The 23,479-nt window shown below is 44.8% G+C and overlaps 1 protein-coding gene across 1 annotated transcript; it reads left to right on the top strand.

Moving 5' to 3' along the window:
- The first annotated feature begins 317 nt into the window (after positions 1-317).
- On the top strand, positions 318-22,405 carry kif4 (kinesin family member 4). Its single transcript, XM_041851129.1, has 30 exons — positions 318-569; positions 912-1,035; positions 1,153-1,267; positions 1,375-1,565; positions 1,802-1,900; positions 2,009-2,175; positions 2,397-2,491; positions 3,017-3,139; positions 3,746-3,921; positions 4,033-4,094; positions 4,924-5,056; positions 5,263-5,321; positions 5,833-5,938; positions 6,268-6,390; positions 6,686-6,859; positions 7,049-7,152; positions 7,367-7,511; positions 7,756-7,866; positions 8,004-8,087; positions 8,204-8,317; positions 8,706-8,861; positions 13,139-13,236; positions 14,911-15,040; positions 15,257-15,538; positions 15,951-16,028; positions 20,919-21,020; positions 21,159-21,326; positions 21,470-21,595; positions 21,730-21,849; positions 22,076-22,405. The coding sequence occupies exons 2-30, from the start codon at positions 913-915 to the stop codon at positions 22,232-22,234; spliced, it is 3,723 nt and encodes a 1,240-aa protein (XP_041707063.1). The 5' UTR covers positions 318-569; position 912; the 3' UTR covers positions 22,235-22,405.
- Positions 22,406-23,479: the final 1,074 nt, after the last annotated feature.

The following is a 23,479-nucleotide window of genomic DNA, read 5'->3' as shown; positions in this document are numbered from 1 at the left end:
TTATCCCATGTTTCAGTAATTCCCTTTTTGTTTTGTGGACTTCAGCAACCGGCCCTCTGCTATTTCCAGAGATGAGCAGTCCGCTCTAAGAGGATTTGCCATATTCAAATGAGTTCATAAGAAATAAGATTATATTATTTTCATATCTTGAGATATTACTGCATTATATATTGTTTAATTTAAATTAATGTATGCAATGTGAGCGGATTATATGTACAGTATATGTAAGGCTTTTATTTTGAAATTTGAGAAACAGGCGAATGACAGCAACTCTGCGACGCAAAACGGGTGGTGGAGGCGGGGCTGAATATTTGAAAGTGGCGGGCAAGACGAGATCCATGACAAGCACTGACCGAAGTTATCGTTTGAAGAAAATAAACGTTCAGTCTAGATTTCTTACGACAACTGATGCGTGGTTATATGCCATTCATGAACTGAAGCTCTTCTTATTCTATCGTCTGAATTATTTATTTTTTTGAAACGTTTAACAAGCTAGAGGCACACACATTTTTGCGAACGTTCGCTAACTCATTGTAGGGGTGAAGACTAACGTCTTGTCAGCCCCCAAGGTAAGTGACCGTCCTCCTTAACTTTACCTACTAAACTTATTTGGATGGGTAGGGCATGGTAGTGGTATGATTCATAATGGGGGTTAGCTAGCCCGATGATATAGACAAGTTAACGTTAGCTCGCCAGGTGTGCTGGCTAACAATACTAACAGCAGCCGTCCGTAGTGTTATCAGATGGGTTTGGTCGGTTGTGAATAGAATCACAATGAGGCTAAAATAGCTTTCAGAAAATAGTTTTCCGATTTGCAAATATTCCAATGACAACATTGCTTTAAAGTATTGGCCACCCTCTCGAGTCACGTACAATCCTGTTCTGAATCTGTCAATCGCCTGATTTCAAAGCATGACAAAGGAAGATGATAAATCGATCCCTGTGCGGGTTGCCCTGCGGTGTCGACCTTTGGTTGCTAAAGAAATCAACGAGGGTTGCCAGACCTGTCTCACTTTCGTGCCAGGGGAGCCACAGGTCAGCAATCTATTCCACAATACATAACAAAGCACCTGGCCTGATGTTTTATGGATCCCATTTCATAGCTAGCCACATAAGTACAATTATAGTCTAAATAATTATCTTATCTTGCAGGTGATTGTTGGCACTGAAAAGACGTTCACATACGATTATGTATTTGATCCTACAACTGAACAAGAGGAAGTCTTCAACAGTGCTGTTTCACCATTATTGTGTGGTCTTTTTAAAGGTAGGGAAGACCAACCTTTTACTTTCACACAGTATTGCCCATAGAACCAGTAAGCAGACACAATGGAATGGGATCAATAAGCTGTATGTTTCTACTTATCTTTTAAGGCTATCATGCTACTGTGCTTGCGTATGGACAGACTGGTTCAGGGAAGACCTTTTCTATGGGAGGAACCTACACGTCGGCCCAGGAGAATGAGCCCACCGTTGGAGTCATCCCCAGGGTGGTCAGAATGATCTTCCAGGAAAGGGAGAAGCATACCGATTGTGAAATCTCTCTTACAGTGACCTATCTGGAGGTGTGTGGGAACCTCTATTATTTATCTTCTTTGATTGTCATAACACAAAGCCATGGTTTGATTGTAATAACAGCCAAAATAATCATTGTTACGTTCCTCTTTTCAGAAACTCAAAACAGGGAGTCGTGATGCTCAAAAAGCGAGGATTCTGAATATTGAAGAAATACCTCTTTGTTTCTGGAAGTATCCTGGCCATGTTTTTCTGTAACGTTATGTATACATTTTATTTGCCATAGATATACAATGAAGACATCCTGGACTTGCTCTGTCCATCGGTATCCAAAGATAAACCATCAACCATCAACATTCGGGAGGACCCCAAAGAAGGCATAAAGGTGAGTGAACTGTCTGTAATCGTTGAACATGTTGCATTCATTTGTTTAAAAGGACCGTTTGGGGGAATGTTTTTTAAAATCCAATGTCCATCTGCCGCCCCATCTTAGATCGTGGGCCTGACTGAGAGACAGGTGTTGTCTGCCCATGAGATGGTGGGCTGCTTGGAGCTGGGGAACTCAGCCCGCACTGTGGGCTCTACTGCCATGAATGCTGCCTCGTCTCGCTCCCACGCAATATTCACCATCACCCTGGAGCAGCGCAGGGGGGCAGACAAGTCAGTCTTCTCTTGCTTTCTCCCTTAGATCTAACCTTCTAATGTTCATCCCAAGGAAACGTTGCCGTTCATAAATGTATCTGACACGCAGAGCGGAGCATAAACATTGTTTATATACAAATATCTCTTGATATAGTTCATTCAATTAATTTGATTTAATTTTGTCTGCAAGTTGATTTGTCCTCAGTTCTTCCTTTCTGTTTCCAAATGTCTGTTTGTAGATCTGACAATGTGGTGTCAAAACTACACCTGGTGGATCTGGCCGGCTCTGAAAGACAGAAGAAGACCAAAGCTGAGGGAGATCGTCTGAAGGAAGGTTAGTTGATTACCATTTACATTTTAGTCATTTAGCAGACGCTCTTATCCAGAGCGACTTACAGTTAGTGAGTGCATACATTATTTATTTTTCATACTGGCCCCCCGTGGGAATCGAACCCACAACCCTGGCGTTGCAAACGCCATGCTCTACCAACTGAGCTACATCCCTGCCAGCCATTCCCTCCCCTACCCTGGACCAATTGTGCGCCGCCCCATGGGTCTCCCGGTCGCGGCCGGCTACGACAGAGCCTGAATTCGAACCAGGATCTCTAGTGGCACAGCTAGCACTGCGATGCAGTGCCTTAGACCACTGCGCCACTCGGGAGACTAGAAGCTCCCAGAAGCTAATACTTTATATAACAAGCTTTCATTGACTGTAGTAAGATGTGTGTTTTAGTATTGTTATGGTCAATTATTAGCACAATCTACATGTTTAAAAGACAGTCCCAGTTCTATTTCGATGTGTGATTTAGTTCAGTATCAGAACCTTATTGATTCTCTGCTTTCATCCTGTCTGCTTCAGGCATCAGCATCAACCGAGGCCTGCTCTCCCTGGGCAACGTGATCAGCGCCCTCGGGGACGAGAGCAAGAAAGGCACCGGCTTTGTGCCCTACAGGGACTCTAAACTAACCCGCCTGCTGCAGGGTGAGCGCTCAAAAGGATGGTCAGCTGATGCAGGTGTTGTTGTCACGGACTGTGGTTGGGCAGTCCAAATCCCAGTGATTACCGCTGGATCTTTCTGGGTCCAGTGTCAATTTAGGATGAGCTTTTAAGTACAATGCAGCCTAACATAACAAAGATGGTGTCATGTGGTGCAAGATCTTGTGCTAGTCAGATGACTGAAAGAACAGTCAAGAGATTTGTAAGTTATATACCCTAAGGCAGGGATGAGCAACTGGCCTCCATCACGGTTGACAACTCCAACGTTGCCCAACTCCCAGAGTGCAAAGTACCTTGGCGTGACCCTCGACAACACCCTGTTGTTCTCTGCAAACAGCGCCGGCTTTGACTGCATGTGTGGGGGTGGTTGTGGGTACGCAGACCCACGAGCCACTGCGGCACCTCATGATGAGTTCAGATTCTGTGGCCTCCACCCATCAGTTGTCCCTGCCCTAAGGCATTCAACACAACAAAAAGCATTCATCCAAATCCGCCATGTTCTTCTTATATTTAGAATCAGTTATATATATTATACTAAGACTTCATGTTTTATAGTGGCCATTAAATAGTAAATACTGCTCTCTCCATCAGATTCATTGGGAGGTAACAGCCACACCTTGATGATCGCGTGCATCAGCCCTGCAGACTCCAACATTGAGGAGACCATCAACACGTTGCGTTACGCTGACAGAGCCCGCAAGATCAAAAACAAACCCGTGGTCAACGTGGACCCTCGAGCTGCTGAAATGAAAAGCCTGAAGCAGCAGGTGCACTGGCCACCTGACTGAGTGACCGTACAATTTGTGTGTTGGCGACGTTTACATGATTTTAAGTGTCCATTGTTTTGATGGGAACGTTTCCTCCTCTTTTGAACACAGGTCCAGGAGCTACAGGTGATGCTTCTGCATGCACGTGGGGGTGTGGCACCAGTGCTTTCTGGGTAATTACTAAAGCTATTAATTTTGTGATAATTTCCCCAACTATCATAGTCAGGTCCAAAGTTATTGGCACCCTTGATAAAGATGCGCAATTAATACAATACTGAGCTATGTTGCATGCTCAGATAAATATATTTTGTTAAACAAGTAATAAAGAAAAAAGATGGGTGGTCAAAATTATTGGCACCCCTGTTTTCAGTACTCCAGCACCCTCCCGTTGGGAGGATAAGGACACTGAGCCTTTTTCTAAAATGTTTAATGAGATTAGAGACCACATTGGTCCACATTTTTTGCAGTGGCCATCTCACTCTCCGGACTTGAACCCCATTCAAAAAACTCATTTGAATTGAAGAGGGCAGTCCATAAGCACAGACGAAGGACATCAAGGATCTGGAAAGATTCTGTATGGAGGAATGGTCTACGATCCTTTGCAAGGTGTTCTCAAATCTCATAAAACAGTGTTGTTATCCTCGCAAGGGGAGGGTGCTGGAGTATTGAAAACAGAGGTGGCAATAATTTCTTCCCCTTTTATATATTTATATATTTTTTTAATACAAAATCTTTCGGAGTAATTGTGTTAGTATAAAATAATATAATATCCCCCTTTTTTGAGCGTACAATTTAGCTCAGTATTTGTATTATGTAGTCTTTTTGCACATCCTTATCAAGGGTGCCAATAATTCTGGACCAGACTATATGTCTGTAGTCCTCTATCCATCTATTCAGTCAAAGAGTCTGTCAACCTATGATGACTGGCAGACTGAACATCCATACTGGGAACTTACTGCGAAAAAGTATCTCACTGACTCCTTTCATCTCTTCTATGAAAAGGTCTGAGCCAGCGGAGAACGTGTCTAAGATCCTGGAGAGGACCCGTACCCTACAGGATGAGAACAACAAGCTGAGCCGTGCGTTGAGCGAGGCAGCAGGCCAGACTGCCCTGATGCTTGAGAGGATCATCATGGTGAGGATGAGGACCTGCGCTAGTCTAGGACTGGCTCTGTCATACTGCAGGCCATGCCAACATCACACAGCAACGCTGACTGACCGTTTCGAACCATCCACAAACATATATAATTGTCCTTTTTAGATATTCATCTTTGGAAAGATATTTGGAGATATTACCATGATCGTCACATGTGCCATACTTTTTTGTCACCCCGCCCACAGACGGAGCAAGCAAATGAGAAGCTGCAAAGCAAACTGGAAGAGTTGAGGCAGCATGCAGCGTAAGTCTGAACATCCTTTAGTGAACTAACACTTGCACTTGACTTTTTTCTCCCCTTACGAGCTCTGACTTTGTTACTTTATTGAGGAAAAGTTTACTTACTATGACTGAGATATGTGGTTGTCTCACCTAGCTATCTTAAGATGAATGCATAAACTGTAAGTCGCTCTGGATAAGAGCCTCTACTAAATGATTCAAATGTAAACATTTAAATGTCCATTTTTAATTGAACCTTTTATTTAACTAGGCAAGTCAGTTAAGAAAAATCTTATTTACAATGACGGCCTACACCGGCCAAACCCGGACGACGCTGGGCCAATTGTGCGCCGCCCTCCCAATCACGGCCGGTTGTGATACAGCCTGGAATTGTACCAGGGTCGGTAGTGACGCCTCTAGCACTGAGATGCAGTGCCTTAGACCGCTGCGCCACTCGGGAGCCCATTGACTCCATTGTCCGACTAGGTAATTGGCACCAGAATAATTTGTGTTAAAACACAAGGCTTATCGTTTAGGTGTAAAGTGGACCTGCAGAGGGTGATGGAGACTCTGGAGGACCAGGAGCTGAAGGAGAATGTGGAAGTGATCCAGAATCTGCAGCATGTCATCCTGCAGCTCCAGGTACGGCCAGACGAGGGAGCTCTCACAAACCACAAGCCTGGATCTACTGATGCATGACAGACTGCATTCAGTCCTCTGTGTTTAGCAAGCAAAGCATTTTTCCTCTGAATTTCACAGTAGCTAAGCTATTTCTGTGCAATTTCATGACCTTATTGGTCATGCTAGTCATAAGGATAAAGGACACTTGATTTATTCTGTAACATTATACACATTGCACGTGTCAATGTTTGAATGACTGGATATATTAGTTCCCTTCCCCATATTCAGTCTAATAAGAAGCTGCTCTGCATCCTGTCTGGGTAATAATGTCTGTGCTCTTGTTCCTCCAGGATGAGAGTGCTGGCCTTGCTGCCACTATTGAGGCGTTGGCTGCAGACTGTGGGGCTGAAGGAGAGGACAGCCCTGATGGGCCAGGGAGTGGCAGTGGCACCCCAACTGATGGCTCTCCTTCAGTAAGTCTGGTCATCTAGAACCACTCATCTAATGGAGAAGGCTGTCTGCTGCAGATGTACTCTTCCTGACATGTATCTGATTCTGTGCAAGTGTTTTGGGATTATTGCATTTTCACTGATTCTATAGAATTGTTGTGCAAGTTGATTCTATAGAATTGTTGTGCGTGTTGTTTAGGTGTTGTACAACAGATGTGTTGTACGAAACAAGTGTGTTTTGTTACCATACAAACAAACAAACAAACAAACAAACAAACAAACAAACAAACAAACATACATCCTCTTCCCCACCCTTCAGACTGCTGCTGGCAAGGACTCTCCAGAGGGCTTCACTACCCAGCATGCCCTGCGTCAGGCCCAGATGTCCAAGGAGCTGATTGAGCTCAACAACGTTCTGGCTCTGAAGGAGGAGTTTGTCAGGAAGATGTGCCAGAATGACAGCCACCTGGAGCCTATGCAGACTGAACACCAGGTAGGGCTGGAGATGACCGTCCGGAGAGGGGAGAGAAAATATGGGTTGGTTGTAATGGAGGTTTAGAGGGCTGAAACGGGGGAGGCAACACCAGCACAGCACTTTGATTCTTATCCACTGGGAAGGTTTCAAACTGAACTGGTGGAGCAGCTTTTTAATCTTAACTCCTAATTAACGGTTCCCCTCCAGAATAACATCAAGAGCCTGCAGACATCAGTGGGCTCTCTGCAGAAGGAAAAGGAGGACCTCATCCTGGCTCTCCACTCTGCCAAAAAGGATGTCAATCAGGCTAAGTAAGGCTAAGTATTTTAAAAGGGTCTTTATGTTCAGTCTGTATAGTGAATTGATATGATAGTTATCTGTCACAAGAGTTTCCTTTATGATGGCCACAAGCTTGGTGTGTAACACAACTTTACGTTTAGTATAAGCATTTCTCTGCAGTAGAATGGAATCATCAGTCTCATTTCCTTCTGTCTTTCTCCCTCTCTCTCTCCATCTTTCCACCAGGCTGAGTGAGCAACGGAGGAAGCGTCTGCAGGAGCTGGAGGGTCAGATCACAGACATGAAGAAGAAGCTCCAGGAGCAGTCCAAACTCCTCAAAGTCAAAGAGTCCTCTGTCCGAAGCGTGGCCAAGCTCAACCATGAGATCCAGGTATGACAATGTGCTTGCATCCGGTGTGTCACTGTCACAACACTGTGGGTATACTGCTGAGCTGTGGATATACCAGTTACTCTGAACTAATCGGCACTATTTTTCAGGACAATGAGAGGTTTTCAGTCTGGATCTGATCAGTCAATGGGCTTCTGAAACTAAATGGTTGAATTCGACCTAATTATGGTTTTCTAAGACGTGGTTGTTGATGGCTTCTCTGTTTGTCTGCTCTCTTTCCCTGTAGGCTATGAAGAGTCAGCGTGTACAGCTGATGAGGCAGATGAAGGAGGACTCTGAGAAGTTCAGAGTGTGGAAGAACAAGAAGGACAAGGAGGTTCTTCAGCTCAAGGAGAAGGTGTGTGTGATGTGCGGTAGCGACTCTGTGGCAGACTCACCAATCCATGGATAAGGCACACTGTTCACCACTTTTATTTCCATGTGGTAGATGATTGTTTTGTTTCAATGACGATACATTTCTCACCTCTCTCTCAGGACCGTAAACGTCAGTTTCAGATGGTGAAGCTTGAGAGTGACTTCCAGAAGCAGGCTAATGTCCTGCGTCGTAAAACTGAGGAGGTGAGGCCTAGGTCTATTACATCTAATCAGGAAAACGTGTTTTGTGTCAATTCTTTAATGGCTGTTCGCTGGAACTGTGGTGAGAGGTAGTTCTAACTGTGGGTGTTCTCCTTCAGGCCGCAGCAGCCAATAAGCGTCTGAAGGATGCCCTGCAGAAGAGGAGTGAGGTGGCAGAGAAACGAAAGGATGTCCAATACAGAGGGATGGAGGGAGCAGCCGGGAGAGTGAAGGTCTGGTCAACTATTTGTTTGATTCTGTTTGTGTACTGTGAATTATTTGATCAACGTTTTGTGAGGGGTCCTGGTTTGCAAGAAAGGAAATTATTGCCATAATGTATTATGCGAATGTGCATGCTGTGGTCTAAGTGATTGTGTGTGGTTTGAATGAGTGCTGTCTAGGGTTGCAAAATTTTGGAACTTTCGGGGAAAAAAGTTCCTATTTTTCCCGAAATCCCGGTTGGAGGATTTCCGGAATAAGGAAGGAAAACCAGGGGAATTTATTGAAAGGTCCCGGAATTTTGCAACCCTAGTACTGTCGCTGTGTATGTATGAATTAATGAATTAATGACTGAGTGAGTAATGTAAGCTGTTACCTGAATCTGTGTGTGTGTGTGGGCAGACCTGGCTCCTGAACGAGGTGGAGGTGCTGGTGAGCACAGGGGAGGCGCGGCGCCACCTGCAGGACCTGCTGGAGGACAGGAAGATCCTGGCAGAGGAGATCTCCCAACTCAAACAACAGATGGAGGCAGGGGAGCGGCCTGCTGCCAAAGTCAGGGTAAGTGGAGTCCCTTTCTTAAAAAGATCAATGAGAATCTGAGCTTTTACTAAATGAAATTTAGTAAATTTCCACCGCTAGGCTACATGAGGAAATTATGCTTCTATATGTTTCTCTATAGGAGTTAGTTAAAGGGGAATGGAAACACTAGGCTTTCGAACACCAACTAACTAAATCGTCAGATTGGTATTGTTGCATCACTGGCAGGATTTCCCAAAAAAGGCTGAATCCCAAAACTGTCTGAAAGACCATGAACTCTGCGGGCATTAATGAGCTAATTTATCTAGTGTCAAACCATATATGAAAACATGATACACATTTTGAAAGCTGAGAAACAGCCATTTCAAATGATATGACATACAATAGCACCACATCAATCAAATGGTAATCAGTCAAAAAGAAATACCTGTGAAATGAGTATCTTATATGAAAATCTATGCTTCCTAATGACGATGGAAAAAAATGAGTGTATTAAGTCTTATTTTGTAAGGATTGAAAATCTAAAATCAGAATAGTAATACCTTTTATTGTGAATGAGTTACAGCTGTTTTAGGGAACGGTGGTATTTTTCTAGGATTCTATGTAATGCTCGTTATCAGACACTTATCTGGATTGTAAATTAACTACAAATCTGCACCAAAACATTACAAATTGCATTTAAATTGACATATGATGAGGAAAGACATACACAAGTAATATAATATTAATAAATCAATAACTTTTATTTAAATAACTTTATTAAGGGGAATACATCGTCTCATTCAAACCTGAAAACAAAGTGCAATTTACATCGAAAATTGGAACAATGTAATTTCCTCCTATCTTTCCTCTGACAAAGCCAACACTTTCTAGTGTAGTCCTCCAGTACATTGAAGTTAATCTAGGCTCAACTAGGATGTGAGGGTGGGATTGTCCCTCAGCCATGTCTGCAGCCTCCACAGCATGTTATCAGCCTAGCTATCAGCCTAGCTATCATAAGCTTTAGGCTTAGTCCCTCCTGGCTCAGAGTGGAAGAGAGATTGACTTCATCACTGCTTGTTTTTGTAAGAGGGGTTGACAAGCTGAATGTACCGAGCTGTCTGTTTAAACTACTATCACACAGCTCGGAAACCCATGCATACCCCACAAGACATGCCACCAGAGGTCTCTTCACAGTCCCCAAGTCCAGAACAGACTATGGGATGCGCGCAGTACTACATAGAGCCATGACTACATGGAACTCTATTCCACATCAGGTAACTGATGCAAGCAGTAGAATCAGATTTTTTAAAACAGTTAAAAATACACCTTATGGAACAACAGGGACTGTGAAGAGACACACACACAAGGGTATAGACACATGCATACGCACACATTGTGATATTGTTGTATGGTGGTATTAAACATTTTGTATTGTAGATAGGTAGTGGTGTAATAATGTCATGATGTACTGTTTTATATTTTGTTTTAAATGTAATGTAAGTGCTTTAATATGTTTGGACCCCAGGAAGAGTAGCTGCTGCCAAGGCAGCTAATGAGGATCCCTAATAAATACAAATACAAATCTTGCAATCAACAGCCAGCAGGCTTACTATTTTTAGGAATAATAGATAAACAAATACCTAATGAGATATGTAGATAGTTATCTAGCTAACTAATAATTATATGGGTATCATACATTTTACTGGTAAAATGGCAATCCCGCTGCAGCCCTCTCTTGTGGGTGGCTGGCTAGCTAGCTACTGTAGAATCAGGCTCTAGCCAGTTCATTTTAGCTCTTAGCTATACCAATGACAAATGCTCTTCAAATTGATAATATGAGAATTGTATTTTGTACAGTTATCAAAGACAGTATTAACATAAAGACAAGATAAGTGCTAAATCAAGTAGATGGCTAGCTAGCTACCTTGCCTCATTTTGGCTGACTGTCTCGGCTTATCAGAAGTTAATTTCAGACTCATCTTATCAATCTGAAAAAATACTATAATTACCAACATAAAAACAAATTGTATGCAGTTTCTTACCTTTTTAATATTTGTTGTCCTGATCTCAATGACAAAGCTATCAAAGTTGAGAACCCTTTCAGGTCCAGTGGAGGCGAGGCACCTCCCGGTGGCAGCATTCACTTTCAGTCCCCTGACAAAACTCACAATTTGCTCAACTCTGCCAATGACGTGTTGATGTCAGTCATTTCTATGGCAATTCAAAATGCCGCTACCCATACCTCCTAATAAAAGTTGTTCAATATAAAGTGGCGCAGTGGTCTAAGGCACTGCATCGCAGTGCTAACTGTGCCACTAGAGATCCTGGTTCGAATCCAGGCTCTGTCGTAGCCGGCCGCGACCGGGAGACTCATGGGCGGCGCACAATTGGCCCAGCGTCGTCCAGGGTAGGGGAGGGAATGGCCGGCAGGGATGTAGCTCAGTTGATAGAGCATGGCGTTTGCAACGCCAGGGTTGTGGGTTTGATTCCCACGGGGGGCCAGTATAAAAAATATATATATACAGTGGGGGAAAAAAGTATTTAGTCAGCCACCAATTGTGCAAGTTCTCCCACTTAAAAAGATTAGAGAGGCCTGTAATTTTCATCATAGGTACACGTCAACTATGACAGACAAATTGAGAAAAAAAAATCCTGAAAATCACATTGTATGATTTTTTATGAATTTATTTGCAAATTATGGTGGAAAATAAGTATTTGGTCACCTACAAACAAGCAAGATTTCTGGCTCTCACAGACCTGTAACTTCTTATTTAAGAGGCTCCTCTGTCCTCCACTCGTTACCTGTATTAATGGCACCTGTTTGAACTTGTTATCAGTATAAAAGACACCTGTCCACAACCTCAAACAGTCACACTCCAAACTCCACTATGGCCAAGACCAAAGAGCTGTCAAAGGACACCAGAAACAGAATTGTAGACCTGCACCAGGCTGGGAAGACTGAATCTGCAATAGGTAAGCAGCTTGGTTTGAAGAAATCAACTGTGGGAGCAATTATTATGAAATGGAAGACATACAAGACCACTGATAATCTCCCTCGATCTGGGGCTCCACGCAAGATCTCACCCCGTGGGGTCAAAATGATCACAAGAACGGTGAGCAAAAATCCCAGAACCACACGGGGGGACCTAGTGAATGACCGGCAGAGAGCTGGGACCAAAGTAACAAAGCCTACCATCAGTAACACACTACGCCGCCAGGGACTCAAATCCTGCAGTGGCAGACGTGTCCCCCTGCTTAAGCCAGTACATGTCCAGGCCCGTCTGAAGTTTGCTAGAGTGCATTTGGATGATCCAGAAGAGGATTGGGAGAATGTCATATGGTCAGATGAAACCAAAATATAACTTTTTGGTAGAAACTCAACTCGTCGTGTTTGGAGGACAAAGAATGCTGAGTTCCATCCAAAGAACACCATACCTACTGTGAAGCATGGGGGTGGAAACATCATGCTTTGGGGCTGTTTTTCTGCAAAGGGACCAGGACAACTGATCCGTGTAAAGGAAAGAATGAATGGGGCCATGTTTTGTGAGATTTTGAGTGAAAACCTCCTTCCATCAGCAAGGGCATTGATGATGAAACGTGGCTGGGTCTTTCAGCATGACAATGATCCCAAATACACCGCCTGGGCAACGAAGGAGTGGCTTCGTAAGAAGCATTTCAAGGTCCTGGAGTGGCCTAGCCAGTCTCCAGATCTCAACCCCATAGAAAATCTTTGGAGGGGAGTTGAAAGTCCGTGTTGCCCAGCGACAGCCCCAAAACATCACTGCTCTAGAGGAGATCTGCATGAAAGAATGGGCCAAAATACCAGCAACAGTGTGTGAAAACCTTGTGAAGAGTTACAGAAAACGTTTGACCTGTGTCATTGCCAACAAAGGGTATATAACAAAGTATTGAGAAACTTTTGTTATTGACCAAATACTTATTTTCCACCATAATTTGCAAATAAATTCATTAAAAATCCTACAATGTGATTTTCTGGAAAAAAAATTCTCATTTTGTCTGTCATAGTTGACGTGTACCTATGATGAAAATTACAGGCCTCTCTCATCTTTTTAAGTGGGAGAACTTGCACAATTGGTGGCTGACTAAATACTTTTTTTCCCCACTGTATATTCACTAACTGTAAGTCGCTCTGGATAAGAGCGTCTGCTAAATGACGTAAATGTAAAATAAAAATCCCAAAAATAGAGATGTTAAATGCATATTGTTTAGTATTAGTGGATGGAATACATCACTTTGCTTCACTTTGCATCCTAAACTGTTTTTACTGTGTTTTCTCTCTCTCTGTACTCCCACAGCGTCGGACCCTCATTATCTCAGAGCTGGAGAGTCAGGGAGAGCTGGAGGCGTCTCTCAGCAAACAGGTAGACAACCTGGGGACAGAGATAAACCTCAGGTGAGTCTGACTAGTACTGACCTTACTTATTACCTCCCGCAGCTGAGGGATTCCTTCTAACCAAAACCTAAACATGGACCTATATTACCTCCCGCTGCTGAGGGATTCCTTCTAACCAAAACCTAAACATGGACCTATATTACCTCCCGCTGCTGAGGGATTCCTTCTAACCAAAACCTAAACATGGACCTATATTACCTCCCGCTGCTGAGGGATTCCTTCTAACCAAAACCTAAACATGGACCTATATTACCTCCCGCTGCTGAGGGATTCCTTCTAACCAAAACCTAAACATTGACCTATATTACCTCCCGCTGCTGAGGGATTCCTTCTAACCAAAACCTAAACATGGACCTATATTACCTCCCGCTGCTGAGGGATTCCTTCTAACCAAAACCTAAACATTGACCTATATTACCTCCCGCTGCTGAGGGATTCCTTCTAACCAAAACCTAAACATGGACCTATATTACCTCCCGCTGCTGAGGGATTCCTTCTAACCAAAACCTAAACATGGACCTATATTACCTCCCGCTGCTGAGGGATTCCTTCTAACCAAAACCTAAACATGGACCTATATTACCTCCCGCTGCTGAGGGATTCCTTCTAACCAAAACCTAAACATGGACCTATATTACCTCCCGCTGCTGAGGGATTCCTTCTAACCAAAACCTAAACATTGACCTATATTACCTCCCGCTGCTGAGGGATTCCTTCTAACCAAAACCTAAACATGGACCTATATTACCTCCCGCTGCTGAGGGATTCCTTCTAACCAAAACCTAAACATGGACCTATATTACCTCCCGCTGCTGAGGGATTCCTTCTAACCAAAACCTAAACATGGACCTATATTACCTCCCGCTGCTGAGGGATTCCTTCTAACCAAAACCTAAACATGGACCTATATTACCTCCCCGCTGCTGAGGGATTCCTTCTAACCAAAACCTAAACATGGACCTATATTACCTCCCGCTGCTGAGGGATTCCTTCTAACCAAAACCTAAACATGGACCTATATTACCTCCCGCTGCTGAGGGATTCCTTCTAACCAAAACCTAAACATGGACCTATATTACCTCCCGCTGCTGAGGGATTCCTTCTAACCAAAACCTAAACATGGACCTATATTACCTCCCGCTGCTGAGGGATTCCTTCTAACCAAAACCTAAACATGGACCTATATTACCTCCCGCTGCTGAGGGATTCCTTCTAACCAAAACCTAAACATGGACCTATATTACCTCCCGCTGCTGAGGGATTCCTTCTAACCAAAACCTAAACATGGACCTCACCTTACTGCTAATGCATTTGAGTTTTTTTCATGACTCCACTGCTGAGAAAGTCATCCATATAATTTCTTTCAGTTGCATTGCTATGTATTTTTGCACTGTCATTGTAAATTCCTGGCCTACCTCCCCTTGGCTTGCCTGGAGAAATGTTGATGTCATAGTGAGGCGTTGCTCCAAAGCTTTTCACACCTTCCAAAGCATACGCCTTCCCCATCTGTTCTTTGTTAATTCCTGTTGATAGGATATTGTGACGGCTGCCAGATGCAAGTCCTTAGAACAGTAATGATATGTGATAAAGTATTTACATTTGGGCAGTTGAATCACATTCATGTGCATTTATAGACTAACATTCACATGTAATGTTCCATGGTTTTCCTCCTAGGAGTGCCCAGATAGCTGACCTACAGCAGAAGGTTCTGGATGCAGACAATGAGGGGCGGTTGAAACAGCGCTGGGACAACATCACTACTATGGTGGAGGCCAAGTGTGCCCTCAAGGTCCTCATGTCAGAGGCAAGACATGAGTTTATTCGCATATCGTTGAAGCTTATTAGTGTCACAAGTTCTCAATGTCTTGAAAAGCATGTCATTCTCTGCCTATTAGCCTACCTTGTAAGCTAATGTTTATTGACAAAATACATGACAACTAAAAATTAAGTTTGACATTTTAGTCTTTTAGCAGACGCTCTTATTCAGAGCGGCTTACAATTAATGTCACCGCCTCCACAGTTGGTGTCTGCCAAAACGACCAGTTCTAAGCTGGAGAGCGAGCTCAAGCAGGAAAAGGGCAACGTGCTGGACCTGCAGAAGACGCTGTGTGACGAGAGGAAGCTGATGTCCACCATGGACATGGAGCACCAGCACCACCTGGTGGAGTTGGAGCAGATGCACCAGGAGAAGGTCCTCTACCTCCTGGGCCAGCTGCAGAGCAAGGAGAGTAAGTCAGTGGAGAAAAAGCAGGAGGAGACTTCAAAAAGGGAGAGGGAGCTTCTGCAGCGCCTCAAGTTCCAGGTCTGTCACACTGTCCTCTCAGCTACTGTGCACACTGACATGTTGGAGGAATGTTCATCATGATCAAAGTCAGGTCTATTTATCAAATGTTATTGGTCACATACACATATTTAGCAGATGTTATTGCGGGTGTAGCAAAATGCTTGTGTTCCTAGCTCCAACAGTGCAGTAGTATCTAACAATTCACAACAATACACACAAATCTAAAAGGAAAATAATGGAATCAAGAAATATATATAAATATTAAGCAATGTACTTGTTTCTGCTATTAATCCTCATTGTCCAAGCAGGTTGATTTGACTTCAAGTTCAGCTCAAAGTGTTGAGTCTTTAAGAAAATACTCTGTCAAAGACTGATCAGGGTGAATATAGGTATTCTAACCCCCCTCCAAATTCAATGCCTGTCTCTACAGGAGGATGAGATTGAAAAGATGCGGGAATTGAATGAGCAAAACCAGAGGCTGATGGACGAAAATGAACAATACAAACAGGTAAATGCCCGGATGAGCATGTACAAGGACAATAGAACACTCCAAAGTATGTACAATAACAAAGGTCTACAGTAGGGTTGGGCGGTATCCAGATTTTCATACAGTCATACTGTTTCTGTACCATACCGAGGTATACGATATTACCGGAAGTGCACACAAGGGTCACAATTTTTTTTAAATAGAAAACAATTTAGGCAACAGCGATCTTGATCCAGGACTGGATTTAATATCTTTGCTGTAACCAAGAAGCTTGCTCTTGACATTGTGATGTCACGAGAGGCTGTGTCCTGGAGGGACGTTACATCCCCCTGAGATGGCTGCAAACCCAGACAGCTATGGCTCCATCTGCTGGTATGGTCGGGAACTCCACCCCTCTATGGCCAATCTTCCCACGCAGCTGAAACAAATGAGGAGCTGATGAGCTGAAGGTTTGGGGAAGTGAAGAGACACAGTCTCCAACCTGGGCTCTCTGGAGGACAAGAGTGCTGCACGTCCACTTCCATGAGGAATATAAGGATTTGGAGATACTTACCTTTGGGAAATACTCACCTTTGGATATATGCACCGGTGGAAATACGTGAGAGACATTTGGAAGGACTTTTTGCTGGGTTGGCCACTAGCTGCAACGTGGACTACAGTAAGGCTGGGGAAAAGTTATCTGAGCGAGTGAGAATTATGATTTTGGATGTGGAAGAGACATCCCTGAACTGTTAACCCTTAAAGAGCCACAAGAGAACAGAATTTTGTTATATTTTCGTTAATTTCCCAAGACCTATAATAAAATCCTTGTTTTGTTTGAACCTTGTCTCCATGCACTACTTGAGCAATCCCGCTGAAAGCTGTGTAGCCTCTCGTGACGTCACAGATGGTGGAGAATACGGGCACGCTCAAGCGTTAATAGTGCATGTCAGAGGAGGATACCGAAGGTTTGATCACCCAGTTTTCCAAGTTGGCCGTAGGCTCCCCGCCGACTGAAATGGAGGACATATTGAAAGCCCTTGTTGCTGGCCAGCAAGCCCAGATGCAAGCAAACGTGGCTCTCTTGGAGGAGCAAAAGAAAGCCAACCTTCGGAAGGCAGAGGAATTGCAGTTGCAGAGACAGAGGGTGGTCCAAAATACCCGCCCAATAAAGGCAAGTGACTTTATATCTAAGATGGGAGCTACCGATGACATTGAGGCATACCTGCATGCATTTGAGGCCACGGCCACTAGGGAAGCCTGGCCCAAGCAACAGTGGGTTGGTCTGTTAGCCCCCTTTCTAACCGGGGAATCGCTGAATGCTGTCCGGGACCTGGGCCCTGACCAGGTTACTGACTATGATGCCCTGAAGTCTGAGATCCTCAGCAGATATGGACTCACAAAGTTTGGTATGGCCCAGCGCTTTCACAGTTGGACCTTCCAACTAGACCAACCTCCTCGGGCGCAGATGCATGAACTTGTCCGAATCGCAAGGAAATGGCTGGATCCGCAGAGGAATACAGCAGCGGCGGTGGTGGAGGCCGTTGTGGTGGATCGTTACCTACGCGCCCTGCCTTATGAGGCAAAACGGTTCATCAGTCAACAGGCCTTGACCACGGCTGATCTGACTGTGGAAGCTGTGGAAAAGTACCAGGCCACAGCGGAGATGCTGAATGCTTCCCGAAAAGACCCCAGGAGTGCGGCCCCACCACAAATGGGAAGAACCCGTCCAAAGGACCCCAAGGTCTCGAACCCAGCCACGTCAGGACTTATCCCGGCTCCAGGGGGGAGCCAGAAACCAGACGGGTCCAAGAAGAGTACACCAGGGGGGGGAAACTCGACAGTGTTACCGGTGTGGGGAGATGGGACATATCTCCTGGCAGTGTGGGAAACCAGCCGATGAACCTATGCCCACTGCGGAGTCCTCCAGCTCAGCACCCACACACCGTTTTGCCTCGCTCTTGGGAGTCGTAGATGGCGGCCCAGATCGACCCCCCACCTGCCCGGTAACTGTGAATCACCATGATGTGGAGGCCTTACTGGATTCTGGTAGCCGGGCCACCCTGGTGCGTAAGGATTTGGTGGGCCCAACGTGTCTGACCCCGGGGAAAGTCCTCCCAGTTTCCTGTGTCCATGGGGACACCAGAGAATACCCCATTACTGAACTTACAATGACCAGCACACGGGGAACCATACACACGACGGCGGGGGTGGTTGATTCCCTCCCGTTCCTGTCCTAATTGGACGAGACTGCCCAGCCTTTTACCCACTCTGGAGAGAGTCTCAGGAGAGGATAACCCGAGTACCTCGGAAACGGAGAGGCAAGACTCATCCTGGGAAGGCTCCGGTGCAATCCTCCGAGTTACTCACTCCCGCCCGGGCTCTGATAGGGATGGCAAGTGCCCAGACCGACACAGAGACGGAGCTACAGAATCTGGACAAAGAACTGTCTGGTCTGAAGGGGACCGCTGAGAGGTATCGTTTGTTAAAGCAACAGTTAGACATGAAGACAGAAGAGTTAGATATCCTCCAGGCTAAACTCCAACAGAGCTCCTTCCATAAGCAACAGGAGGAGCTGGAGAGGCTGCGCAGGACCATCGAGGAGTGTGAGGAGACCCTGCGCAGTAGTAAGGAGGTCCAGAAGAAGGCAGAGGAGAAGTACAAGGTGTTGGAGAACAAGATGAAGAATGCGGAGGCAGAGAGAGAGAAGGAACTGAAAGCTGCTCAACAGAAGCTAAACTCTGCTAAAACCAAGGCTGATGCGTTCAGTAAGAAACTCAAGGAGAGACAACAGGAGGCTGAGTCCCTGGTCCTAGAGGTGGAGGAGTTGAAGAGAGAGCAGGCTGGCAAGCACCACGGCAATGCGGACGCCCTCTCCCGGCGTGATGCCTTCTTCGCTGCCTTTACCCCGACGAGGACGTCGGTCCCGAGGAGGGGGATGTGTGATGTCACGAGAGGCTGTGTCCTGGAGGGACGTTACATCCCCCTGAGATGGCTGCAAACCCAGACAGCTATGGCTCCATCTGCTGGTATGGTCGGGAACTCCACCCCTCTATGGCCAATCTTCCCACGCAGCTGAAACAAATGAGGAGCTGATGAGCTGAAGGTTTGGGGAAGTGAAGAGACACAGTCTCCAACCTGGGCTCTCTGGAGGACAAGAGTGCTGCACGTCCACTTCCATGAGGAATATAAGGATTTGGAGATACTTACCTTTGGGAAATACTCACCTTTGGATATATGCACCGGTGGAAATACGTGAGAGACATTTGGAAGGACTTTTTGCTGGGTTGGCCACTAGCTGCAACGTGGACTACAGTAAGGCTGGGGAAAAGTTATCTGAGCGAGTGAGAATTATGATTTTGGATGTGGAAGAGACATCCCTGAACTGTTAACCCTTAAAGAGCCACAAGAGAACAGAATTTTGTTATATTTTCGTTAATTTCCCAAGACCTATAATAAAATCCTTGTTTTGTTTGAACCTTGTCTCCATGCACTACTTGAGCAATCCCGCTGAAAGCTGTGTAGCCTCTCGTGACGTCACAACATCTAGACACTTAGCTAGCAAGTTAGCAAACCAAATGCATTGCTGGAGCCCTGAGCTGTATATAATTTATTTGACACATCTTAGATATATTGTAGTTATACTTAACTTATACACTCACAGGCCAGTTTATTAGGTACTTGTATTTGTATTGTGTGTCTATCTTTATTTGATTTTCATGTTTCCCCCAAAGCTCCCTCTGCTGGGATCTCTTGATTGGGCCAATACTGGCTGTGAATGTATAATTATGCCCACCTATGAGGTCTTGTTGTTGTGACATTGATTGCCATTGCCTTGCACGCTGAAGAAAACGTTCGTGCGGCAATAAAAATGTAAATTTACATTTGTTTACCGGAGTGCTGTCATATTTCTGTTCTTTTCATTATATACGAGGATCCAGCACCCGATTTTTAAGTCAAGCACATTGTTGGTCTTTTCAGTTTATTAGGTACCCCACCCCGTTCATGAAAATGGATGTGGCCGTGGCTTGCTATATAAAGCAGGCATCGAGGCATTCAGTTACTGTTCGATTGAATGTTAGAATGGGCAAAACGAGTGACCTAAGCAACTTTGAGCGTGGTATGATAGTCTGTGCCAGGCACGCAGTATTCAGTATCTCAGAAACGACTGCCCTCCTGGGCTTTTCAAGGACGACAGTGTATGTTTTCCCGAGAATGGTGCGACAAACAAAAAACATCCAGTCAACAGCTCATTGATGAGAGAGGTCGAAGGAGAATAGCAAGAATTGTGCAAGTTAACAGGCAGGCTAAAAACAGACAAATAACGCAGCAGTACAACAGGGGTTTGCAGAACGGCATCTCGGAACGCACAACTCGTCGATCCTTGTCACAGATGGGCTATTGCAGCAGACGACCACAACGGGTTCCACTCCTATCAGCTAAAAACAAGTAGAAGCGGCTCCAGTGGGCACGCCATCACCAACACTGGACTATTTAGGAGTGGAAAAATTCAAGTAGTTCTGGAGGCAAAGGGGGGTGTTGAACCCGGTACTAGGGGGGTGCTGAACCCGGTACTAGGGGGGTGCTGAACCCGGTACTAGATGGGTGTACCTAATGAACTGGCCGGTGAGTGTAGTTATAAGCATTGGCGTAGCAAGCAGCACCTGCAAGGCGTGGGTGACCCAACTCCCCAAAAAGAAAATGGGGTATTGAAAATCATACCTTCAGTATTTCTAAATACCCCAGTATACGGTATATCGCCCAAGCCTAATCTACAGGTAACATAATAATAATAATAATAATAATAATACATTTGTAAAGGACTTTTCTCACCCTAGGTGCTAAAAGTACAGGTTATTACATTTCGAAACATTTAGGTCAACTATTTGTTGAAACTGTCCATATCAAGCAACTTTTGATCTGTGTCCTCAGAAACTAACACTGCTCCAGTTGGCCAGTGGGAAAAAGATCAACAACCTCCTTCCAACATCCATTCAGTCCCCAGATGACTCCTTTGAGTACATCCCACCTAAGGTAAGCCACTGGTACGCTTCCTCACCAGTCTGTTTGATATCCAACTGTTAGTGTGAACATTTCCCCCATTCGAGTCTAGGGGAAGGTGACCCTGACCTAGACCAGTGCTGAGAGGCTGGTGTTCTTTACCTCCTGCAGCCTAAAGGCCGGCGGTTCACTACAGCCAGGGCTCCCCTGAAGATGGCCATCGACATGGAGGAGCTGGAGTCTACCTCCGAGTCAGAGGAGGATGAGTGGTGCCCTGAGAAGAATGAGAGCGGCCGTAACAGAAAGAGCTCCAATGTAAAAAAAAACAAGGCTACAGGGGTGAGAACATAGACATGATGTATAGGAAATCATTTAGTGAGACCGGGGCAGCACTGTCAGTAGTTTTAGAGATGATCAGATCTCTATTCTCATGTATTTGTAGTGTTAAATGAATTTGCACATCTGTATTCCTCTTCCTTCAGTGTGCCTGTAAGGGTCGCTGTGGCAACAAGCTGTGCCGGTGCCGTAAGGGAAAGATGAGCTGTGGGGAGAACTGCCAGTGTGACCATGAGAAGTGCCGCAACATGGACAACCAGACGTCCAGTATAGTAAGTTAAAATTGTCCCTCTGTCAGATATAAATGTATGTATACCATAGGCTCCCTACATTCAATAGTGGGAGACTATTTCATTGTTTGTGCATTTTATTTTTCATAATCATTTTCCTCTCTTCCTAAAATCAGGACTCCAGCGAGGTCACCGACGATGGGTCCAAAGATTTAGTTTCTATTCCCCAAGACCCCATGGCCATTAGCTCTGGGGACGCCACCTTCTTTAAACCACCCTGTGTCACTCCCACCAAGGTAGGCACATCAGGGCGGTGATATCTTACCAGTAACAGACTCATCACACTCTCTTAAACAACATCACTGTTTTAAGCCTAATGATGCCTTGGGTAGTGTTATGGTTGAATCTGGTGTGGTGGTATTATTTTGCACAAAGCGGCGTCTTAGGTGGGTATTGGGTTTTTCAGATCATGTCCTTATTTATTGTGCTGAAAATACTATATTTCTTGCTGTGTTCTTATAGCTTGTGAGGAAGACTATCTCAGTCGAGGAGGAGGAGGAGGAGGAAGAGGAGGATGAAGAGAGGAACACGGCCAGCTTCTTGAAGAAGAAGAAGCGAGTCCTTACTAGCTTCCAGAACAGCTTTTTCTCTGGATGTACGCCCATCAGGGAAGAGTCTTAAGATGGGCAAAGCATGCTAGTATAGACAAAAGACATGCCAGAACTTAGCCTCTGCTATAGGATAGTCCTTTTATCTGTTTGTGTGTTTCAGTGTGTTGTTGGTCATTTTTCAATGTCTTTTAAATGTCCTGTTCTACGTTCCTTGTAATAAAGTGTAGCAATTGATTGTTAATGAGACACTCTTTTATCTGTCTAAATCTTAGAGGGCACAGGTAAATGTACTTACTGTGAACTGCTGTAAAATGGCCTAATTATGAGGGCTAAAATACATCAACAAGACAATTTTAATTAGACGATCATACTAGGGAATTATTTTGTCACTTGAAATATAAGCGTTTAATAAGTTGTATGTAACTGATTTTCTATCAATAGAAATTGATCATTTCTTAATACTAATTTTTATCCATAATAAATTAATAATTCATGATTTTTCTTTTCTGTGGAAGATTGTTTATTTGTTCCATAGTTAACTAATCTAAAAAAAAAAATGTACTCGCAGTTGTCTAACAAAAACTTTGACAAATCCAATTATCACCCCTTCAGTATGAAGGATTCTGGATCAGCTTTGCGATGTTGTCGTTAGCATTCCCAACCTTTTTAATGCTTCAGTCCAGAGTTAATTTGACATCCACTCTGTCTGAACTGCTGACATTTTAAGACTCAGTCAAAGCAATGTGGCTATGGGGGCCTCCCGAGTGGCACAGCGGTCTGAGGCACTGCATCGCAGTGCTAGAGGCGTCACTATAGGTCTGGGTTTGCTCCCGGGCTGTGTCACAGCCAGCCGCGACCGGGAGACCCATGAGGCGGTGCACAATTGGCCCAGCATCGTCCGGGTTAGCCGGATTGGCCGGCTGGGATGTCCTAGCGACTCCTTGTGGCGGCCGGGCGCATGCATGCTGACTTCGGTCGCCAGCTGTATGGTGTTTCCTCTGACATTGGTGCGGCTGGCTTCCGGGTTAAGCGAGCGATGGGACAAGACTGTAACTACCAATTGGATATCACGAAGTTGGGGAGAAAAAAAGGTGTAAAAGGTACCACAAAAAAATAAAAAATACCAATGTGGGGAAAAACCTTTCACGCCACTTCGATACCGAAGTTACTTTTTTGTAGCAGGTTAGGACAACTTACGCAGCAGGTTAGGAGACTGAGGTTACAGTTCGCGAAAATGCCCTACCAACCTGCTACGAAAATCACTTTGTATCGAAGTAGCGTGAAAAGAGTGTCCCATATAAAGACAGCATAGGCC

This window comes from Coregonus clupeaformis, chromosome 27 (assembly GCF_020615455.1).
Source record: "Coregonus clupeaformis isolate EN_2021a chromosome 27, ASM2061545v1, whole genome shotgun sequence".
Classification (NCBI taxonomy): Eukaryota; Metazoa; Chordata; class Actinopteri; order Salmoniformes; family Salmonidae; genus Coregonus; species Coregonus clupeaformis.
Note: the sequence above shows the minus strand (reverse complement) of the source record. Positions and strands in the feature narration are given on the sequence as shown.

Excerpts from the sequence above, each read along its gene's own strand:
- kif4 (XM_041851129.1), top strand. The coding sequence starts at position 913 with ATGACAAAGGAAGATGATAAATCGATCCCTGTGCGGGTTGCCCTGCGG. Across the intron at positions 5,322-5,832 it reads GAGTTGAGGCAGCATGCAGC|GTGTAAAGTGGACCTGCAGA; the intron begins GTAAGTCTGAAC and ends CTTATCGTTTAG. Across the intron at positions 16,029-20,918 it reads AAAATGAACAATACAAACAG|AAACTAACACTGCTCCAGTT; the intron begins GTAAATGCCCGG and ends CTGTGTCCTCAG.